This window comes from Oncorhynchus keta, chromosome 35 (genome assembly GCF_023373465.1).
Source record: "Oncorhynchus keta strain PuntledgeMale-10-30-2019 chromosome 35, Oket_V2, whole genome shotgun sequence".
Lineage (NCBI taxonomy): Eukaryota > Metazoa > Chordata > Actinopteri > Salmoniformes > Salmonidae > Oncorhynchus > Oncorhynchus keta.
The window spans coordinates 3333467-3355966 of NC_068455.1; the positions used below are offsets into that span (position 1 = coordinate 3333467).

The 22500-nt window shown below is 48.5% G+C and overlaps 1 protein-coding gene across 1 annotated transcript in view; it reads right to left on the reverse strand.

The window, feature by feature from the left end:
- Window positions 1–22500, reverse strand: part of LOC118382566 (dynactin subunit 1-like) — a 266523-nt gene that overhangs the window by 44314 nt on the left and 199709 nt on the right. The window contains 6 exon segments of the mRNA XM_052495983.1: window positions 5870–5974; window positions 15296–15411; window positions 15414–15463; window positions 17138–17207; window positions 17578–17780; window positions 21538–21656. Coding sequence (XP_052351943.1) covers window positions 5870–5974; window positions 15296–15411; window positions 15414–15463; window positions 17138–17207; window positions 17578–17780; window positions 21538–21656 — 663 coding nt within the window.

Below are 22500 nucleotides of genomic sequence, written 5' to 3' on the forward strand. Positions count from 1 at the left end.
TCAGCATTTCACTGTAAGGTCTACTACACCTGTTGTATTCAGCATTTCACTGTGAGGTCTACTACACCTGTTGTATTCAGCATTTCACTGTGAGGTCTACTACACCTGTTGTATTCAGCATTTCACTGTGAGGTCTACTACACCTGTTGTATTCAGCATTTCACTGTAAGGTCTACTACACCTGTTGTATTCAGCATTTCACTGTGAGGTCTACTACACCTGTTGTATTCAGCATTTCACTGTAAGGTCTAATACACCTGTTGTATTCAGCATTTCACTGTAAGGTCTACTACACCTGTTGTATTCAGCATTTCACTGTAAGGTCTACTACACCTGTTGTATTCAGCATTTCACTGTAAGGTCTACTACACCTGTTGTATTCAGCATTTCACTGTAAGGTCTACTACACCTGTTGTATTCAGCATTTCACTGTAAGGTCTACTACACCTGTTGTATTCAGCATTTCACTGTAAGGTCTACTACACCTGTTGTATTCAGCATTTCACTGTAAGGTCTACTACACCTGTTGTATTCAGCATTTCACTGTAAGGTCTACTACACCTGTTGTATTCAGCATTTCACTGTGAGGTCTACTACACCTGTTGTATTCAGCATTTCACTGTAAGGTCTACTACACCTGTTGTATTCAGCATTTCACTGTAAGGTCTACTACACCTGTTGAATTCAGGTGTAGTGAAATTCGGAACACAGAAATACAATGTTTATCTAAAATGTCTAGGAAGTAAACCAAATTCTAATTAAACTCCACATTTTACCCGTTGAAAAGCATTGAAGATAATTTGAATTTCAGTGTACTTCCTGAATTGACTGGAATTGAAATGGAATTGACCCCCAACCAGTTGGTCTGTGGTGTGTCTGTCCCAGTTGGTCTGTGTCTGTCCCAGTTGGTCTGTGGTGTGTCTGTCCCAGTTGGTCTGTGGTGTGTCTGACCCAGTTGGTCTGTGTCTGTCCTAGTTGGTCTGTGGTGTGTCTGTCCCAGTTGGTCTGTGTCTGTCCCAGTTGGTCTGTGGTGTGTCTGTCCCAGTTGGTCTGTGGTGTGTCTGTCCCAGTTGGTCTGTGGTGTGTCTGTCCCAGTTGGTCTGTGTCTGTCCCAGTTGGTCTGTGGTGTGTCTGTCCCAGTTGGTCTGTGGTGTGTCTGTCCTAGTTGGTCTGTGTTGTGTCTGTCCCAGTTGGTCTGTGTCTGTCCCAGTTGGTCTGTGTCTGTCCCAGTTGGTCTGTGGTGTGTCTGTCCCAGTTGGTCTGTGGTGTGTCTGTCCCAGTTGGTCTGTGTCTGTCCCAGTTGGTCTGTGGTGTGTCTGTCCCAGTTGGTCTGTGGTGTGTCTGTCCCAGTTGGTCTGTGGTGTGTCTGTCCTAGTTGGTCTGTGTTGTGTCTGTCCCAGTTGGTCTGTGTCTGTCCCAGTTGGTCTGTGGTGTGTCTGTCCCAGTTGGTCTGTGGTGTGTCTGTCCCAGTTGGTCTGTGTCTGTCCCAGTTGGTCTGTGGTGTGTCTGTCCCAGTTGGTCTGTGGTGTGTCTGTCCCAGTTGGTCTGTGGTGTGTCTGTCCCAGTTGGTCTGTGTCTGTCCTAGTTGGTCTGTGGTGTGTCTGTCCTAGTTGGTCTGTGGTGTGTCTGTCCCAGTTGGTCTGTGGTGTGTCTGTCCCAGTTGGTCTGTGGTGTGTCTGTCCTAGTTGGTCTGGGTCTGTCCCAGTTGGTCTGGGGTGTGTCTGTCCCAGTTGGTCTGGGTCTGTCCCAGTTGGTCTGTGGTGTGTCTGTCCCAGTTGGTCTGTGGTGTGTCTGTCCCAGTTGGTCTGTGGTGTGTCTGTCCTAGTTGGTCTGTGGTGTGTCTGTCCCAGTTGGTCTGTGGTGTGTCTGTCCCAGTTGGTCTGTGGTGTGTCTGTCCCAGTTGGTCTGTGGTGTGTCTGTCCCAGTTGGTCTGTGTCTGTCCCAGTTGGTCTGTGGTGTGTCTGTCCCAGTTGGTCTGTGGTGTGTCTGTCCCAGTTGGTCTGTGTCTGTCCTAGTTGGTCTGTGTCTGTCCCTAGTTGGTCTGTGGTGTGTCTGTCCCAGTTGGTCTGTGTCTGTCCCAGTTGGTCTGTGTGTGTCTGTTCCAGTTGGTCTGTGGTGTGTCTGTCCCAGTTGGTCTGTGTCTGTCCCAGTTAGTCTGTGGTGTGTCTGTCCTAGTTGGTCTGTGGTGTGTCTGTCCCAGTTGGTCTGTGTCTGTCCCAGTTGGTCTGTGTCTGTCCTAGTTGGTCTGTTGTGTGTCTGTCCCAGTTGGTCTGTGTCTGTCCTAGTTGGTCTGTGGTGTGTCTGTCCCAGTTGGTCTGTGTCTGTCCTAGTTGGTCTGTGGTGTGTCTGTCCCAGTTGGTCTGTGTCTGTCCCAGTTGGTCTGTGTCTGTCCCAGTTGGTCTGTGTCTGTCCTAGTTGGTCTGTGGTGTGTCTGTCCTAGTTGGTCTGTGGTGTGTCTGTCCCAGTTGGTCTGTGTCTGTCCCAGTTGGTCTGTGGTGTGTCTGTCCCAGTTGGTCTGTGTGTCTGTCCCAGTTGGTCTGTGTCTGTCCCAGTTGGTCTGTGTCTGTCCCAGTTGGTCTGTGGTGTGTCTGTCCTAGTTGGTCTGTGGTGTGTCTGTCCCAGTTGGTCTGTGTCTGTCCCAGTTGGTCTGTGGTGTGTCTGTCCCAGTTGGTCTGTGGTGTGTCTGTCCCAGTTGGTCTGTGGTGTGTCTGTCCCAGTTGGTCTGTGTCTGTCCTAGTTGGTCTGTGTCTGTCCTAGTTGGTCTGTGGTGTGTCTGTCCCAGTTGGTCTGTGTCTGTCCCAGTTGGTGTGTGGTGTGTCTGTCCCAGTTGGTCTGTGTCTGTCCCAGTTGGTCTGTGTCTGTCCTAGTTGGTCTGTGTCTGTCCCAGTTGGTCTGTGTCTGTCCCAGTTGGTCTGTGGTGTGTCTGTCCTAGTTGGTCTGTGTCTGTCCCAGTTAGTCTGTGGTGTGTCTGTCCCAGTTGGTCTGTGTCTGTCCCAGTTGGTCTGTGTCTGTCCCAGTTGGTCTGTGTCTGTCCTAGTTGGTCTGTGGTGTGTCTGTCCTAGTTGGTCTGTGTCTGTCCCAGTTAGTCTGTGGTGTGTCTGTCCTAGTTGGTCTGTGGTGTGTCTGTCCCAGTTGGTCTGTGTCTGTCCCAGTTGGTCTGTGTCTGTCCTAGTTGGTCTGTGGTGTGTCTGTCCCAGTTGGTCTGTGTCTGTCCTAGTTGGTCTGTGGTGTGTCTGTCCCAGTTGGTCTGTGTCTGTCCTAGTTGGTCTGTGGTGTGTCTGTCCCAGTTGGTCTGTGTCTGTCCCAGTTGGTCTGTGTCTGTCCCAGTTGGTCTGTGTCTGTCCCAGTTGGTCTGTGGTGTGTCTGTCCTAGTTGGTCTGTGGTGTGTCTGTCCCAGTTGGTCTGTGTCTGTCCTAGTTGGTCTGTGGTGTGTCTGTCCCAGTTGGTCTGTGGTGTGTCTGTCCTAGTTGGTCTGTGTCTGTCCTAGTTGGTCTGTGGTGTGTCTGTCCCAGTTGGTCTGTGTCTGTCCCAGTTGGTCTGTGTCTGTCCCAGTTGGTCTGTGTCTGTCCTAGTTGGTCTGTGTCTGTCCTAGTTGGTCTGTGTCTGTCCCAGTTGGTCTGTGGTGTGTCTGTCCCAGTTGGTCTGTGGTGTGTCTGTCCCAGTTGGTCTGGGTCTGTCCTAGTTGGTCTGTGTCTGTCCCAGTTGGTCTGTGTCTGTCCCAGTTGGTCTGTGTCTGTCCCAGTTGGTCTGTGGTGTGTCTGTCCCAGTTGGTCTGTGTCTGTCCCAGTTGGTCTGTGTCTGTCCCAGTTGGTCTGTGTCTGTCCCAGTTGGTCTGTGTCTGTCCCAGTTGGTCTGTGGTGTGTCTGTCCTAGTTGGTCTGTGTCTGTCCCAGTTGGTCTGTGGTGTGTCTGTCCTAGTTGATCTGTGGTGTGTCTGTCCCAGTTGGTCTGTGTGTGTCTGTCCTAGTTGATCTGTGGTGTGTCTGTCCTAGTTGATCTGTGGTGTGTCTGTCCTAGTTGGTCTGGGTCTGTCCTAGTTGGTCTGTGGTGTGTCTGTCCTAGTTGGTCTGTGGTGTGTCTGTCCTAGTTGATCTGTGGTGTGTCTGTCCCAGTTGGTCTGTGGTGTGTCTGTCCCAGTTGGTCTGTGTCTGTCCCAGTTGGTCTGTGTCTGTCCCAGTTGGTCTGTGTCTGTCCCAGTTGGTCTGTGTCTGTCCTAGTTGGTCTGTGTCTGTCCTAGTTGGTCTGTGGTGTGTCTGTCCCAGTTGGTCTGTGTCTGTCCTAGTTGGTCTGGGTCTCCCAGTTGGTCTGTGTCTGTCCTAGTTGGTCTGTGGTGTGTCTGTCCCAGTTGGTCTGTGTCTGTCCTAGTTGGTCTGTGTCTGTCCCAGTTGGTCTGTGTCTGTCCCAGTTGGTCTGTGTCTGTCCCAGTTGTCTGTCCCTGGTCTGGGTCTGTCCCAGTTGGTCTGTGTCTGTCCTAGTTGGTCTGTGTCTGTCCTAGTTGGTCTGTGTCTGTCCCAGTTGGTCTGTGGTGTGTCTGTCCCAGTTGGTCTGTGGTGTGTCTGTCCCAGTTGGTCTGGGTCTGTCCTAGTTGGTCTGTGGTGTGTCTGTCCCAGTTGGTCTGTGTCTGTCCCAGTTGGTCTGTGTCTGTCCCAGTTGGTCTGTGTCTGTCCCAGTTGGTCTGTGTCTGTCCCAGTTGGTCTGTGGTGTGTCTGTCCCAGTTGGTCTGTGTCTGTCCCAGTTGGTCTGTGTCTGTCCCAGTTGGTCTGTGTCTGTCCCAGTTGGTCTGTGTCTGTCCCAGTTGGTCTGTGGTGTGTCTGTCCTAGTTGGTCTGTGTCTGTCCCAGTTGGTCTGTGGTGTGTCTGTCCTAGTTGATCTGTGGTGTGTCTGTCCCAGTTGGTCTGTGGTGTGTCTGTCCTAGTTGATCTGTGGTGTGTCTGTCCTAGTTGATCTGTGGTGTGTCTGTCCTAGTTGGTCTGGGTCTGTCCTAGTTGGTCTGTGGTGTGTCTGTCCTAGTTGGTCTGTGGTGTGTCTGTCCTAGTTGATCTGTGGTGTGTCTGTCCCAGTTGGTCTGTGGTGTGTCTGTCCTAGTTGGTCTGTGTCTGTCCCAGTTGGTCTGTGTCTGTCCCAGTTGGTCTGTGTCTGTCCCAGTTGGTCTGTGTCTGTCCTAGTTGGTCTGTGTCTGTCCTAGTTGGTCTGTGGTGTGTCTGTCCCAGTTGGTCTGTGGTGTGTCTGTCCTAGTTGGTCTGGGTCTGTCCCAGTTGGTCTGTGTCTGTCCTAGTTGGTCTGTGGTGTGTCTGTCCCAGTTGGTCTGTGTCTGTCCTAGTTGGTCTGTGTCTGTCCCAGTTGGTCTGTGTCTGTCCCAGTTGGTCTGTGTCTGTCCCAGTTGGTCTGTTGTGTGTCTGTCCCAGTTGGTCTGGGTCTGTCCCAGCTGGTCTGTGTCTGTCCCAGTTGGTCTGTGTCTGTCCCAGTTGGTCTGTGTATGTCCTAGTTGGTCTGTGTTGTGTCTGTCCCAGTTGGTCTGTGGTGTGTCTGTCCCAGTTGGTCTGTGGTGTGTCTGTCCCAGTTGGTCTGTGTCTGTCCCAGTTGGTCTGTGGTGTGTCTGTCCCAGTTGGTCTGTGTTGTGTCTGTCCTAGTTGGTCTGTGTTGTGTCTGTCCCAGTTGGTCTGTGGTGTGTCTGTCCCAGTTGGTCTGTGTCTGTCCCAGTTGGTCTGTGTTGTGTCTGTCCCAGTTGGTCTGTGGTGTGTCTGTCCTAGTTGGTCTGTGGTGTGTCTGTCCTAGTTGGTCTGTGGTGTGTCTGTCCCAGTTGGTCTGTGTCTGTCCTAGTAGTTCTGTGGTGTGTCTGTGCCAGTTTGTCTGTGGTGTATCTGTCTCACCAGATCAACGACGGTCTCTCTCAGCTCTCTGACTTTCTCCTCCAAGTCTAGATTCCTCTCTGTCAGAGTCTCCACCATCTCCTCAGCTCCTAGTGCCCCATCCACCTGGAACACAGATCACAACACAGCCATCAGCCCCATCAACACAGCCATCATCCCCATCAACACAACCATCAGCCCCATCAACACAGCCATCAGCCCCATCAACACAGCCATCAGCCCCATCAACACAACCATCAGCCCCAACAACACAGCCATCAGTCCCATCAACACAGCCATCAGCCCCATCAACACAGCCATCAGCCCCATCAACACAGCCATCAGCCCCATCAACACAGCCATCAGCCCCATCAACACAGCCATCAGTCCCATCAACACAGCCATCAGCCCCATCAACACAGCCATCAGCCCCAACAACACAACCATCAGTCCCATCAACACAACCATCAGCCCCATCAACACAGCCATCAGCCCCATCAACACAACCATCAGCCCCAACAACACAGCCATCAGTCCCATCAACACAGCCATCAGCCCCATCAACACAGCCATCAGCCCCATCAACACAGCCATCAGTCCCATCAACACAGCCATCAGCCCCATCAACACAGCCATCAGCCCCAACAACACAACCATCAGTCCCATCAACACAACCATCAGCCCCATCAACACAGCCATCAGTCCCATCAACACAGCCATCAGCCCCATCAACACAGCCATCAGTCCCATCAACACAACCATCAGCCCCATCAACACAGCCATCAGCCCCGTCAACACAACCATCAGCCCCAACAACACAACCATCAGTCCCATCAACACAGCCATCAGCCCCAACAACACAGCCATCAGCCCCATCAACACAACCATCAGCCCCAACAACACAACCATCAGCCCCATCAACACAACCATCAGCCCCATCAACACAACCATCAGCCCCATCAACACAACCATCAGCCCCATCAACACAGCCATCAGTCCCATCAACACAACCATCAGCCCCATCAACACAACCATCAGCCCCAACAACACAGCCATCAGTCCCATCAACACAGCCATCAGCCCCATCAACACAGCCATCAGCCCCAACAACACAGGCATCAGCCCCAACAACACAACCATCAGCCCCATCAACACAGCCATCAGCCCCATCAACACTACCATCAGTCCCATCAACACAGCCATCAGCCCCATCAACACAGCCATCAGTCCCATCAACACAGCCATCAGTCCCATCAACACAGCCATCAGTCCCATCAACACAGCCATCAGCCCCATCAACACAACCATCAGTCCCATCAACACAGCCATCAGCCCCATCAACACAGCCATCAGCCCCATCAACACAGCCATCAGTCCCATCAACACAACCATCAGCCCCATCAACACAGCCATCAGTCCCATCAACACAGCCATCAGCCCCATCAACACAGCCATCAGCCCCAACAACACAGGCATCAGCCCCAACAACACAACCATCAGCCCCATCAACACAGCCATCAGCCCCATCAACACTACCATCAGTCCCATCAACACAGCCATCAGCCCCATCAACACAGCCATCAGTCCCATCAACACAGCCATCAGTCCCATCAACACAGCCATCAGTCCCATCAACACAGCCATCAGCCCCATCAACACAACCATCAGTCCCATCAACACAGCCATCAGCCCCATCAACACAGCCATCAGTCCCATCAACACAGCCATCAGCCCCATCAACACAACCATCAGCCCCATCAACACAGCCATCAGTCCCATCAACACAGCCATCAGCCCCATCAACACAGCCATCAGTCCCATCAACACAACCATCAGCCCCATCAACACAGCCATCAGCCCCATCAACACAGCCATCAGCCCCATCAACACACCATCAGCCCCATCAACACAACCATCAGTCCCATCAACACAACCATCAGCCCCATCAACACAGCCATCAGCCCCATCAACACAACCATCAGCCCCATCAACACAACCATCAGCCCCATCAACACAGCCATCAGTCCCATCAACACAACCATCAGCCCCATCAACACAACCATCAGCCCCATCAACACAGCCATCAGTCCCATCAACACAGCCATCAGCCCCATCAACACAACCATCAGCCCCATCAACACAGCCATCAGTCCCATCAACACAACCATCAGCCCCATCAACACAACCATCAGCCCCATCAACACAGCCATCAGCCCCATCAACACAGCCATCAGTCCCATCAACACAGCCATCAGTCCCATCAACACAGCCATCAGCCCCATCAACACAACCATCAGCCCCATCAACACAGCCATCAGTCCCATCAACACAACCATCAGCCCCATCAACACAGCCATCAGTCCCATCAACACAACCATCAGCCCCATCAACACAGCCATCAGTCCCATCAACACAGCCATCAGTCCCATCAACACAGCCATCAGTCCCATCAACACAGCCATCAGCCCCATCAACACAACCATCAGCCCCATCAACACAGCCATCAGTCCCATCAACACAGCCATCAGTCCCATCAACACAGCCATCAGCCCCATCAACACAGCCATCAGTCCCATCAACACAGCCATCAGTCCCATCAACACAGCCATCAGCCCCATCAACACAGCCATCAGCCCCATCAACACAACCATCAGTCCCATCAACACAACCATCAGCCCCATCAACACAGCCATCAGCCCCATCAACACAACCATCAGCCCCATCAACACAGCCATCAGCCCCATCAACACAACCATCAGCCCATCAACACAGCCATCAGCCCCATCAACACAGCCATCAGCCCCATCAACACAGCCATCAGCCCCATCAACACAACCATCAGTCCCATCAACACAGCCATCAGTCCCATCAACACAGCCATCAGTCCCATCAACACAGCCATCAGTCCCATCAACACAGCCATCAGTCCCATCAACACAGCCATCAGTCCCATCAACACAGCCATCAGTCCCATCAACACAGCCATCAGTCCCATCAACACAGCCATCAGTCCCATCAACACAACCATCAGTCCCATCAACACAGCCATCAGCCCCATCAACACAGCCATCAGTCCCATCAACACAACCATCAGCCCCATCAACACAACCATCAGTCCCATCAACACAGCCATCAGCCCCATCAACACAGCCATCAGTCCCATCAACACAGCCATCAGCCCCATCAACACAGCCATCAGTCCCATCAACACAACCATCAGCCCCATCAACACAGCCATCAGTCCCATCAACACAGCCATCAGCCCCATCAACACAGCCATCAGCCCCATCAACACAGCCATCAGCCCCATCAACACAGCCATCAGCCCCGTCAACACAACCATCAGTCCCATCAACACAGCCATCAGCCCCATCAACACAGCCATCAGCCCCAACAACACAGCCATCAGCCCCATCAACACAGCCATCAGCCCCAACAACACAGCCATCAGCCCCATCAACACAGCCATCAGCCCCAACAACACAGCCATCAGCCCCAACAACACAGCCATCAGTCCCATCAACACAGCCATCAGCCCCATCAACACAGCCATCAGCCCCATCAACACAGCCATCAGCCCCATCAACACAGCCATCAGCCCCATCAACACAACCATCAGTCCCATCAACACAGCCATCAGCCCCATCAACACAGCCATCAGCCCCAACAACACAGCCATCAGCCCCATCAACACAGCCATCAGCCCCAACAACACAGCCATCAGCCCCATCAACACAGCCATCAGCCCCAACAACACAGCCATCAGCCCCATCAACACAGCCATCAGCCCCAACAACACAGCCATCAGCCCCATCAACACAACCATCAGTCCCATCAACACAGCCATCAGTCCCATCAACACAGCCATCAGTCCCATCAACACAGCCATCAGTCCCATCAACACAGCCATCAGTCCCATCAACACAGCCATCAGTCCCATCAACACAGCCATCAGTCCCATCAACACAGCCATCAGTCCCATCAACACAGCCATCAGTCCCATCAACACAACCATCAGTCCCATCAACACAGCCATCAGCCCCATCAACACAGCCATCAGTCCCATCAACACAACCATCAGCCCCATCAACACAACCATCAGTCCCATCAACACAGCCATCAGCCCCATCAACACAGCCATCAGTCCCATCAACACAGCCATCAGCCCCATCAACACAGCCATCAGTCCCATCAACACAACCATCAGTCCCATCAACACAGCCATCAGCCCCATCAACACAGCCATCAGCCCCATCAACACAACCATCAGCCCCATCAACACAACCATCAGCCCCATCAACACAACCATCAGTCCCATCAACACAACCATCAGTCCCATCAACACAGCCATCAGCCCCATCAACACAGCCATCAGCCCCAACAACACAGCCATCAGCCCCATCAACACAGCCATCAGCCCCAACAACACAGCCATCAGCCCCATCAACACAGCCATCAGTCCCATCAACACAGCCATCAGCCCCATCAACACAGCCATCAGCCCCATCAACACAGCCATCAGTCCCATCAACACAACCATCAGTCCCATCAACACAGCCATCAGCCCCATCAACACAACCATCAGCCCCATCAACACAGCCATCAGCCCCATCAACACAGCCATCAGCCCCATCAACACAGCCATCAGCCCCATCAACACAGCCATCAGTCCCATCAACACAGCCATCAGCCCCATCAACACAGCCATCAGTCCCATCAACACAGCCATCAGTCCCATCAACACAGCCATCAGCCCCATCAACACAGCCATCAGCCCCATCAACACAGCCATCAGTCCCATCAACACAACCATCAGCCCCATCAACACAGCCATCAGTCCCATCAACACAGCCATCAGCCCCATCAACACAGCCATCAGCCCCATCAACACAGCCATCAGCCCCATCAACACAGCCATCAGCCCCGTCAACACAACCATCAGTCCCATCAACACAGCCATCAGCCCCATCAACACAGCCATCAGCCCCAACAACACAGCCATCAGCCCCATCAACACAGCCATCAGCCCCAACAACACAGCCATCAGCCCCATCAACACAGCCATCAGTCCCATCAACACAGCCATCAGCCCCATCAACACAGCCATCAGCCCCATCAACACAGCCATCAGTCCCATCAACACAACCATCAGTCCCATCAACACAGCCATCAGCCCCATCAACACAACCATCAGCCCCATCAACACAGCCATCAGTCCCATCAACACAGCCATCAGTCCCATCAACACAGCCATCAGTCCCATCAACACAGCCATCAGTCCCATCAACACAGCCATCAGTCCCATCAACACAGCCATCAGTCCCATCAACACAACCATCAGTCCCATCAACACAGCCATCAGCCCCATCAACACAGCCATCAGTCCCATCAACACAACCATCAGCCCCATCAACACAACCATCAGTCCCATCAACACAGCCATCAGCCCCATCAACACAGCCATCAGTCCCATCAACACAGCCATCAGCCCCATCAACACAGCCATCAGTCCCATCAACACAACCATCAGCCCCATCAACACAGCCATCAGTCCCATCAACACAGCCATCAGCCCCATCAACACAGCCATCAGCCCCATCAACACAGCCATCAGCCCCATCAACACAGCCATCAGCCCCGTCAACACAACCATCAGTCCCATCAACACAGCCATCAGCCCCATCAACACAGCCATCAGCCCCAACAACACAGCCATCAGCCCCATCAACACAGCCATCAGCCCCAACAACACAGCCATCAGCCCCATCAACACAGCCATCAGTCCCATCAACACAGCCATCAGCCCCATCAACACAGCCATCAGCCCCATCAACACAGCCATCAGTCCCATCAACACAACCATCAGTCCCATCAACACAGCCATCAGCCCCATCAACACAACCATCAGCCCCATCAACACAGCCATCAGCCCCATCAACACAGCCATCAGCCCCATCAACACAGCCATCAGCCCCATCAACACAACCATCAGCCCCATCAACACAGCCATCAGCCCCATCAACACAGCCATCAGCCCCATCAACACAGCCATCAGCCCCATCAACACAACCATCAGCCCCATCAACACAACCATCAGCCCCATCAACACAGCCATCAGCCCCATCAACACAGCCATCAGCCCCATCAACACAGCCATCAGCCCCATCAACACAGCCATCAGCCCCATCAACACAGCCATCAGCCCCATCAACACAACCATCAGCCCCATCAACACAGCCATCAGCCCCATCAACACAACCATCAGCCCCATCAACACAACCATCAGCCCCATCAACACAGCCATCAGCCCCATCAACACAGCCATCAGCCCCATCAACACAGCCATCAGCCCCATCAACACAGCCATCAGCCCCATCAACACAGCCATCAGGGACTACAATTATTCTTATTTCCTCACCAGCAGCCGTGTTAAGAGTTTGTAACATAAACCTTTCCCTTTACAGGAAACCTGGGAATTTGGGGAAAGTTCCCAGAACTGTTCAACCCAATAAAAACACAGGAAAATGTGTATTTTAACCGCGCTGTGCCTTTAAAATAGGGAGGTCCAGGTCGTCACAAAAACAACTACATTTAGACTGGTCAACTCCGCTCACATGCTCTGCTTAGTGGTACATTAACGGGAAAGATACAACAGGCAACCAATCCAGTGGGATCAGGTGGGCGGGGCATGCGCGTTGCCACTCATCACATCATAAAGGCCACTGTGAAGAAGACAAGATACTCAGGTGGGCGGGGCATGCGCGTTGCCACTCATCACATCATAAAGGCCACTGTGAAGAAGACAAGATACTCAGGTGGGCGGGGCATGGTACACTTCAACTTCAACGAAGTATTGAGATAAACTTTTGTTATTGACCAAATACTTATTTTCCACCATAATTTGCAAATAAATTCATTTAAAAAATCCTACAATGTGATTTTCTGGATTTTCCCTCATTTTGTCTGTCATAGTTGAAGTGTAAGCATGGCGCTTGTAACGCCAGGGTAGTGGGTTCAATTCCCGGGACCACCATACGTAGAATGTATGCACACATGACTGTAAGTCGCTTTGGATAAAAGCGTCTGCTAAATGGCATATATTAATGATGCAGGTGTTCGATTATGAGCTCATTCACTTGTCAAGTGAAACATTAATAACGATTGTTTTGGGAAACAGCGCCAAGATTTTAACAACGCTCCTAAAAAACCTAACGATGAATTTAGCCTTAAGATGCTTTTGCGAAACCCGGGCCCTGGTCTTGTGTCTGGAAGTAGCTTAGGCTAGTTAGTGCTAACCAACTTCATTCGCCAATTAGCTTCAGCTGGCTGGTGTGCGACAGCCGCAAAGTAGGTTTGACTTTGGATAGCCTATCTCCGGGGCTAGTTAGGGACTGTCAATAAATTACACAAAGTAAAAAGCGCCATGCTCTACCAACTGAGCCACAGAAGGACCACAATCGTTAGATGCTATTTTGCCCTCAAACACAGATCTCCGCTAAAAAACACAGAATCGATTGGTTTATCTCTCTGTGACACCGATAACTTCCGAACAAAGTTGACTTCAAATACAAAGCTGTCTTTCCGATCGATTCAAACACTCAACGTATAAAAATATTATTCAAATATACCTGCCTCCTCTTGTGTATGACCTCTCTGCCTGCCCCTGGACCCTGCTACCTGCCTCCTCCTGTGTATGACCTTCTGCCTGCCCCTGGACCCATCTACCTGCCCCTGGACCCTGCTACCTGCCCCTGGACCCTGCTACCTGCCCCTGGACCCTGCTACCTGCCTCCTCCTGTGTATGACCTTCTGCCTACAAAATGTCACCTTTATTTGAGGGTATTTTTGTTTCTTAACAACACTATCAACAAGGCAGGTCCTACAGGCCCTAGTTTCTACCTTCTTAACAGCACTATCAACAAGGCAGGTCCTACAGGCCCTAGTTTCTACCTTCTTAACAACACTATCAACAAGGCAGGTCCTACAGGCCCTAGTTTCTACCTTCTTAACAACACTATCAACAAGGCAGGTTCTACAGGCCCTAGTTTCTACCTTCTTAACAACACTATCAACAAGGCAGGTCCTACAGGCCCTAGTTTCTACCTTCTTAACAACACTATCAACAAGGCAGGTCCTACAGGCCCTAGTTTCTACCTTCTTAACAACACTATCAACAAGGCAGGTCCTACAGGCCCTAGTTTCTACCTTCTTAACAACACTATCAACAAGGCAGGTCCTACAGGCCCTAGTTTCTACCTTCTTAACAACACTATCAACAAGGCAGGTCCTACAGGCCCTAGTTTCTACCTTCTTAACAACACTATCAACAAGGCAGGTCCTACAGGCCCTAGTTTCTACCTTCTTAACAACACTATCAACAAGGCAGGTCCTACAGGCCCTAGTTTCTACCTTCTTAACAACACTATCAACAAGGCAGGTCCTACAGGCCCTAGTTTCTACCTTCTTAACAGCACTATCAACAAGGCAGGTCCTACAGACCCTAGTTTCTACCTTCTTAACAACACTATCAACAAGGCAGGTCCTACAGACCCTAGTTTCTACCTTCTTAACAACACTATCAACAAGGCAGGTCCTACAGGCCCTAGTTTCTACCTTCTTAACAACACTATCAACAAGGCAGGTCCTACAGGCCCTAGTTTCTACCTTCTTAACAACACTATCAACAAGGCAGGTCCTACAGGCCCTAGTTTCTACCTTCTTAACAGCACTATCAACAAGGCAGGTCCTACAGGCCCTAGTTTCTACCTTCTTAACAACACTATCAACAAGGCAGGTCCGACAGGCCCTAGTTTCTACCAAACTTAACAACACTATCAACAAGGCAGGTCCTGCAGACCCCTAGTTTCTACCTTCTTAACAACACTATCAACAAGGCAGGTCCTACAGGTCCTAGTTTCTACCTTCTTAACAAGGTAGATCCTACAGGCCCTAGATTTGTCTCACCTGGACTACTGTTCAGTCGTGTGGTCAGGTGCCACAAAAAGGGACTTAGGAAAATTGCAATTGGCTCAGAACAGGGCACGGTTGGACCTTGGATGTACACAGAGAACTAATATTAATAATATGCATGTCAATCTCTTCTGGCTCAAAGTGGAGGAGAGATCGACTTCATCACTATTTTGTATTTGTGAGAGGTATTGACAGCAGTAGAATCAGATTTTTAAAAAAGCATGTAAAAATACACCTGTGAAGAAACACTAAAATGGGCATCCATGATAAACACAAATACAAACACACAGGAAGCTGTCATAGGGTGGGTGTATCATTCAGCTCGGGAAGCCCTGACCTGCCTTACTTCTGGGCAATTATGTGTGAAACACATCCCACTAGAAAGACCTGATGGAAAACAAGCCCAGGGTGACATTGAAAACGTAGATTTTAACCCCAACAACGTAGATTTTAAAGATTTTATAACTGTTTACTGACCTGTTCTTTGAGTTCATCGATGGTCCTCTCGGCCAGTTTCATCTCCTCCTGGAGTTTCTCTCTCTGAGTCCTCAGGGTGTCCAGCTCTGTGCTCTTCCTCTCTGTCTGCTTCTGAGCTTCACATGTTCCTGCTTCTCCGACACAGACAGGTCACGCATCCTGACACAGAGACAAGGTATTTATAAACAACCTCCCGCCCCTCTAACCACTAGGCTACCTACCTCCCCTACACTCTAACCACTAGGCTACCTACCTCCCCTACACTCTAACCACTAGGCTACCTACCTCCCCTACACTCTAACCACTAGGCTACCTGCCTCCTCTACACTCTAACCACTAGGCTACCTACCTCCCTACACTCTAACCACTAGGCTACCTACCTCCTCTACACTCTAACCACTAGGCTACCTGCCTCCCCTACACTCTAACCACTAGACTACCTGCCTCCCTACACTCTAACCACTAGGTTACCTGCCTCCTCTACACTCTAACCACTAGGCTACCTGCCTCCTCTACACTCTAACCACTAGGCTACCTGCCTCCTCTACACTCTAACCACTAGGCTACCTGCCTCCTCTGCACTCTAACCACTAGGCTTCCTGCCGCCCCTCTAACCACTAGACTACCTGCCTCCTCTACACTCTAACCACTAGACTACCTGCCTCCTCTACACTCTAACCACTAGGCTACCTGCCTCCTCTACACTCTAACCACTAGGCTACCTGTCACCTCTACACTCTAACCACTAGTCTACCTGCCTCCCCTCTACACTCTAACCACTAGGCTACCCTGCCTCCTCTACACTCTAACCACTAGGCTACCTACCTCCCTCTCCTCTACCACTCTACCTGCCTCCACTGCAGGCTAGCCACTAGGCTACCTGCCTGCCGCCCTCTAACCACTAGACTACCTGCCTCCTCTACACTCTAACCACTAGGCTACCTGCCGCCCCTCTAACCACTAGCTACCTGCCTCCTCTACACTCTAACCACTAGACTACCTGCCTCCTCTACACTCTAACCACTAGACTACCTGCCTCCTCTACACTCTAACCACTAGACTACCTGCCTCCCTCTACACTCTAACCACTAGACTCTGCCCCTCCACTAGACTACCTGCCGCCCTCTACACTCTAACCACTAGACTACCTGCCTCCTCTACACTCTAACCACTAGCTACCTGCCTCCCTCTACCTCTAACCACTAGGCTACCTGCCTCCTCTACACTCTAACCACTAGACTACCTGCCTCCTCTACACTCTAACCACTAGGCTACCTGCCTCCTCTACACTCTAACCACTAGGCTACCTGCCTCCTCTACCCTCTAACCACTAGACTACCTGAAAAAAAATTTCAGTCTCTCGATGTGCAAAACTGATAGAGACATACCCCAAGCGACTTACAGCTGTAATCGCAGCAAAAGTGTGGCGCTACAAAGTATTGGCAAGGGGCTGAATAATTTTACGCCCAATTTTTCAGTTTTTGATTTGTTAAAAAGTTTGAAATATCCAATAAATGTCGTTCCACTTCATGATTGTGTCCCACTTGTTGTTGATTCTTCACGAACAAATACAGTTTTATATCTTTATGTTTGAAGCCTGAAATGTGGCAAAAGGTCGCAAAGTTCAAGGGGGCCGAAGACTTTCAAAGGCACTGTACATACACACATACATGGTCACATTCACACACACACATACACACACACACACACACACACACACACACACACACACACACACACACACACACACACACACACACACACATACACACACACACATGGTAACACACACACACACACACACACACACACACACATACCTGGTGTGCCGAGCTTCCTTCAGCCTGCAAATGTGTGTGTGTCTGCTCCTCCAGCTGTTTCACATGGTAACTGGAAGCAGCACCGTCTGAACCTGATGAAACAACAAGCTGGTGTGTGTGTACTTGAGTGTGTGTGTGTGTGTGTGTGTGTACTGATGTGTGTGTGTGTGTGTGTGTGTACTTGATGTGTGTGTGTGTGTGTACTTGATGTGTGTGTGTGTGTGTGCGTGTGTGTGTACTTGATGTGTGTGTGTGTGTGTGTGTACTTGATGTGCGCGTGTGTGTGTGTGTGTGCGTACTTGATGTGCGTGTGTGTGTGTGTGTGTGTGTGTGTGTGTGTGTGTGTGTGTGTGTGTGTGTGTGTGTGTGTGTGTGTGTGTGTGTGTGTGTGTGTGTGTGTGTGTGTGTGTGTGTGTGTGTGTGGCGTGCGTGCGTCGCGCGCTAGTCTGCGTCTCCTCCTACCTTTCTCCTCTATCTCGTGTTTGAGGATCTCCAGGTCCATGACGAGCTCTTCCAGTTTCTCCTTCAGAGACTCCACCTCCTGCTGCAGGGACTCAGCCCGCTCCTCAGCCATCTCCTTGTCCAGCGTGGCCATCTCTATAGCGTCGGCCGTGTCCGCCATCTCCTCCATGTAGTGCTCCTTCGCCTCCTGGGCCTCCTTCGCCTCCTAGTGGGAGTATATAGAGGATAGAGAGTCAGTTAAGAGTCCACTACTGATATGATGCTGGGGTAACTAGAGTCCACTACTGATATGATGCTGGGGTAACTAGAGTCCACTACTGATATGATGCTGGGGTAACTAGAGTCCACTACTGATATGATGCTGAGGTAACTAGAGTCCACTACTGATATTATGCTGGGGTAACTAGAGTCCACTACTGATATGATGCTGGGGTAACTAGAGTCCACTACTGATATGATGCTGGGGTAACTAGAGAAAGTGATTAATGAGAGGTACTGTGAGGTAAACTGATGAATGAGAGGTACTGTGAGGTAAACTGATGAATGAGAGGTACTGTGAGGTAAACTGATGAATGAGAGGTACTGTGAGGTAAACTGATGAATGAGAGGTACTGTGAGGTAAACTGATTAATGAGAGGTACTGTGAGGTAACCTGATGAATGAGAGGCACTGTGAGGTAAACTGATGAATGAGAGGTACTGTGAGGTAAACTGATGAATGAGAGGTACTGTGAGGTAAACTGATGAATGAGAGGTACTGTGAGGTAAACTGATGAATGAGGTACTGTGAGGTAAACTGATGAATGAGAGGTACTGTGAGGTAAACTGATGAATGAGAGGTACTGTGAGGTAAACTGATTAATGAGAGGTACTGTGAGGTAAACTGATGAATGAGAGGTACTGTGAGGTAAACTGATGAATGAGAGGTACTGTGAGGTAAACTGCTGAATGAGAGGTACTGTGAGGTAAACTGATGAATGAGAGGTACTGTGAGGTAAACTGATGAATGAGAGGTACTGTGAGGTAAACTGATGAATGAGAGGTACTGTGAGGTAAACTGATTAATGAGAGGTACTGTGAGGTAAACTGATGAATGAGAGGTACTGTGAGGTAAACTGATGAATGAGAGGTACTGTGAGGTAAACTGCTGAATGAGAGGTACTGTGAGGTAAACTGATGAATGAGAGGTAAACTGATGAATGAGAGGTACTGTGAGGTAAACTGATGAATGAGAGGTACTGTGAGGTAAACTGATGAATGAGAGGTACTGTGAGGTAAACTGATGAATGAGAGGTACTGTGAGGTAAACTGATGAATGAGTACTGTGGTAAACTCATTAATGAGAGGCACTGTGAGGTAAACTGATGAATGAGAGGTACTGTGAGGTAAACTCATTAATGAGAGGTACTGTGAGGTAAACTGATGAATGAGAGGTACTGTGAGGTAAACTGATGAATGAGAGGTACTGTGAGGTAAACTGATGAATGAGAGGTAAACTGATGAATGAGAGGCACTGTGAGGTAAACTGATGAATGAGAGGTACTGTGAGGTAAACTGATGAATGAGAGGTAAACTGATGAATGAGAGGCACTGTGAGGTAAACTGATGAATGAGAGGTACTGTGAGGTAAACTGATGAATGAGAGGTAAACTGATGAATGAGAGGTACTGTGAGGTAAACTGATTAATGAGAGGCACTGTGAGGTAAACTGATGAATGAGAGGCACTGTGAGGTAAACTGATGAATGAGAGGTAAACTGATGAATGAGAGGCACTGTGAGGTAAACTGCTGAATGAGAGGTACTGTGAGGTAAACTCATTAATGAGAGGTACTGTGAGGTAAACTGATGAATGAGAGGTAAACTGATGAATGAGAGGCACTGTGAGGTAAACTGATGAATGAGAGGCACTGTGAGGTAAACTGATGAATGAGAGGCACTGTGAGGTAAACTGATGAATGAGAGGTAAACTGATGAATGAGAGGCACTGTGAGGTAAACTGATGAATGAGAGGTAAACTGATGAATGAGAGGTAAACTGATGAACTGAGAGGTAAACTGATGAATGAGAGGTACTGTGAGGTAAACTCATGAATGAGAGGTACTGTGAGGTAAACTGATGAATGAGAGGAGAGGTAAACTGATGAATGAGAGGCACTGTGAGGTAAACTGCTGAATGAGAGGTACTGTGAGGTAAACTGATTAATGAGAGGCACTGTGAGGTAAACTGATGAATGAGAGGTAAACTGATGACTGTGAGGTAAACTGATGAATGAGAGGTAAACTGATGAATGAGAGGCACTGTGAGGTAAACTGATGAATGAGAGGTACTGTGAGGTAAACTGATGATGAATGAGAGGTACTGTGAGGTAAACTGATGAATGAGAGGTACTGTGAGGTAAACTGATGAATGAGAGGTAAACTGATGAATGAGAGGCACTGTGAGGTAAACTGATGAATGAGGAGGTACTGTGAGGTAAAGTGATGAATGAGAGGTACTGTGAGGTAAACTGATGAATGAGAGGTACTGTGAGGTAAACTGATGAATGAGAGGTAAACTGATGAATGAGAGGTAAACTGATGAATGAGAGGTACTGTGAGGTAAACTCATTAATGAGAGGTACTGTGAGGTAAACTGATTAATGAGAGGTACTGTGAGGTAAACTGATGAATGAGAGGTACTGTGAGGTAAACTCATTAATGAGAGGTACTGTGAGGTAAACTGATGAATGAGAGGTACTGTGAGAGGTAAACTGATGAATGAGAGGTAAACTGATGAATGAGAGGCACTGTGAGGTAAACTGATGAATGAGAGGCACTGTGAGGTAAACTGATGAATGAGAGGTACTGTGAGGTAAACTCATTAATGAGAGGTAAACTGATGAATGAGAGGCACTGTGAGGTAAACTGATGAATGAGAGGTACTGTGAGGTAAACTGATGAATGAGAGGTACTGTGAGGTAAACTGGTAAACTGATGAATGAGAGGTACTGTGAGGTAAACTGATTAATGAGAGGTAAACTGATGAATGAGAGGTACTGTGAGGTAAACTGATGAATGAGAGGCACTGTGAGGTAAACTGATGAATGAGAGGTACTGTGAGGTAAACTGATGAATGAGAGGTACTGTGAGGTAAACTGATAAACTGCTGAATGAGAGGTAAACTGATGAATGAGAGGTACTGTGAGGTAAACTGATGAATGAGAGGCACTGTGAGGTAAACTGATGAATGAGAGGTACTGTGAGGTAAACTGATGAATGAGAGGTACTGTGAGGTAAACTGATGAATGAGAGGTACTGTGAGGTAAACTGATTAATGAGAGGTACTGTGAGGTAAACTGATGAATGAGAGGTACTGTGCACTGTGAGGTAAACTGATTAATGAGAGGTACTGTGAGGTAAACTGATGAATGAGAGGTACTGTGAGGTAAACTGATTAATGAGAGGTACTGTGAGGTAAACTGATGAATGAGAGGTACTGTGAGGTAAACTGATTAATGAGAGGTACTGTGAGGTAAACTGATGAATGAGGTACTGTGAGGTAAACTGATGAATGAGAGGTACTGTGAGGTAAACTGATGAATGAGGTATAGGTAAACTGTGAGGTAAACTGATGAATAAGAGGTAAACTGATGAATGAGAGGTAAACTGATGAATGAGAGGTAAACTGATGAATGAGGTAAACTGATGAATGAGAGGTAAACTGACTGTGAGAGGTAAACTGATGAATGAGAGGTACTGTGAGGTAAACTGATGAATGAGAGGTACTGTGAGGTAAACTGATGAATGAGAGGTACTGTGAGGTAAACTGATTAATGAGAGGTACTGTGAGGTAAACTGATTAATGAGAGGTACTGTGAGGTAAACTGATGAATGAGAGGTACTGTGAGGTAAACTGATTGAATGAATGAGAGGTACTGTGAGGTAAACTGATGAATAAGAGGTACTGTGAGGTAAACTGCTTTCCTTCTTGGCCTCTTTGAGTTGTTTCTGCAGGTCGTTCTGCTGCTCCTGCATCTTGGTCTTCCATTCCTGGAGCTGCTCCAGCTGGATCTTATGTTTCTCCAGCTCCTTCAGCTTGACCTTCATGATAACAATAATAACAATAATATTATTATAAATGATAACAATAATATTATTATAAATAATAACAATAATAACAATATTATTATTATTATAAATAATAACAATAATAACAATATTCTTATTATTATAAATAATAACAACAATAACAATATTATTATTATAAATAATACAATAATAACAATAATATTATTATAAATAATAACAATATTATTATTATTTATAAATAATAACAATAATAACAATATTATTATTATAAATAATAACAAAATAACAATACTATTATTATAAATAATAACAATAATAACAAATTATTATTATAAATAATAACAAAAATAACAATAATATTATCATAAATAATGACAATAATAACAATAATATTATTATAAATAATAACAATAATATTATTATAAATAATACCAATAATACCAATAATTGTTATCATCTAAATCAACATTATCATTATAATACACTTTAATTGTATAGCACAATTGATACATAGACAGCCACGGTAGAGGAAATATAAAACCCATTGATTGGTTATTCCCCACCCAGAAACCCACCCATTGGTCACTCCCCACCCAGAAACCCACCCATTGGTCAGTTCCCACCCAGAAACCCACCCATTGGTCAGTTCCCCCCCAGAAACCCACCCATTGGTCAGTTCCCCCCCAGACCTGCTATGGTTCCTTGTAATAAAGTGAACATCCCACACCTTAAAGTGATGTTATATGTTGACAATTATTAGAAAACAAGTCTGTTAATTCATAGTTATTTTGCACAAAACAAAACCCCACACGTTTCAATGCATACCACCAGAAATAACAACATCTAAATCATAATG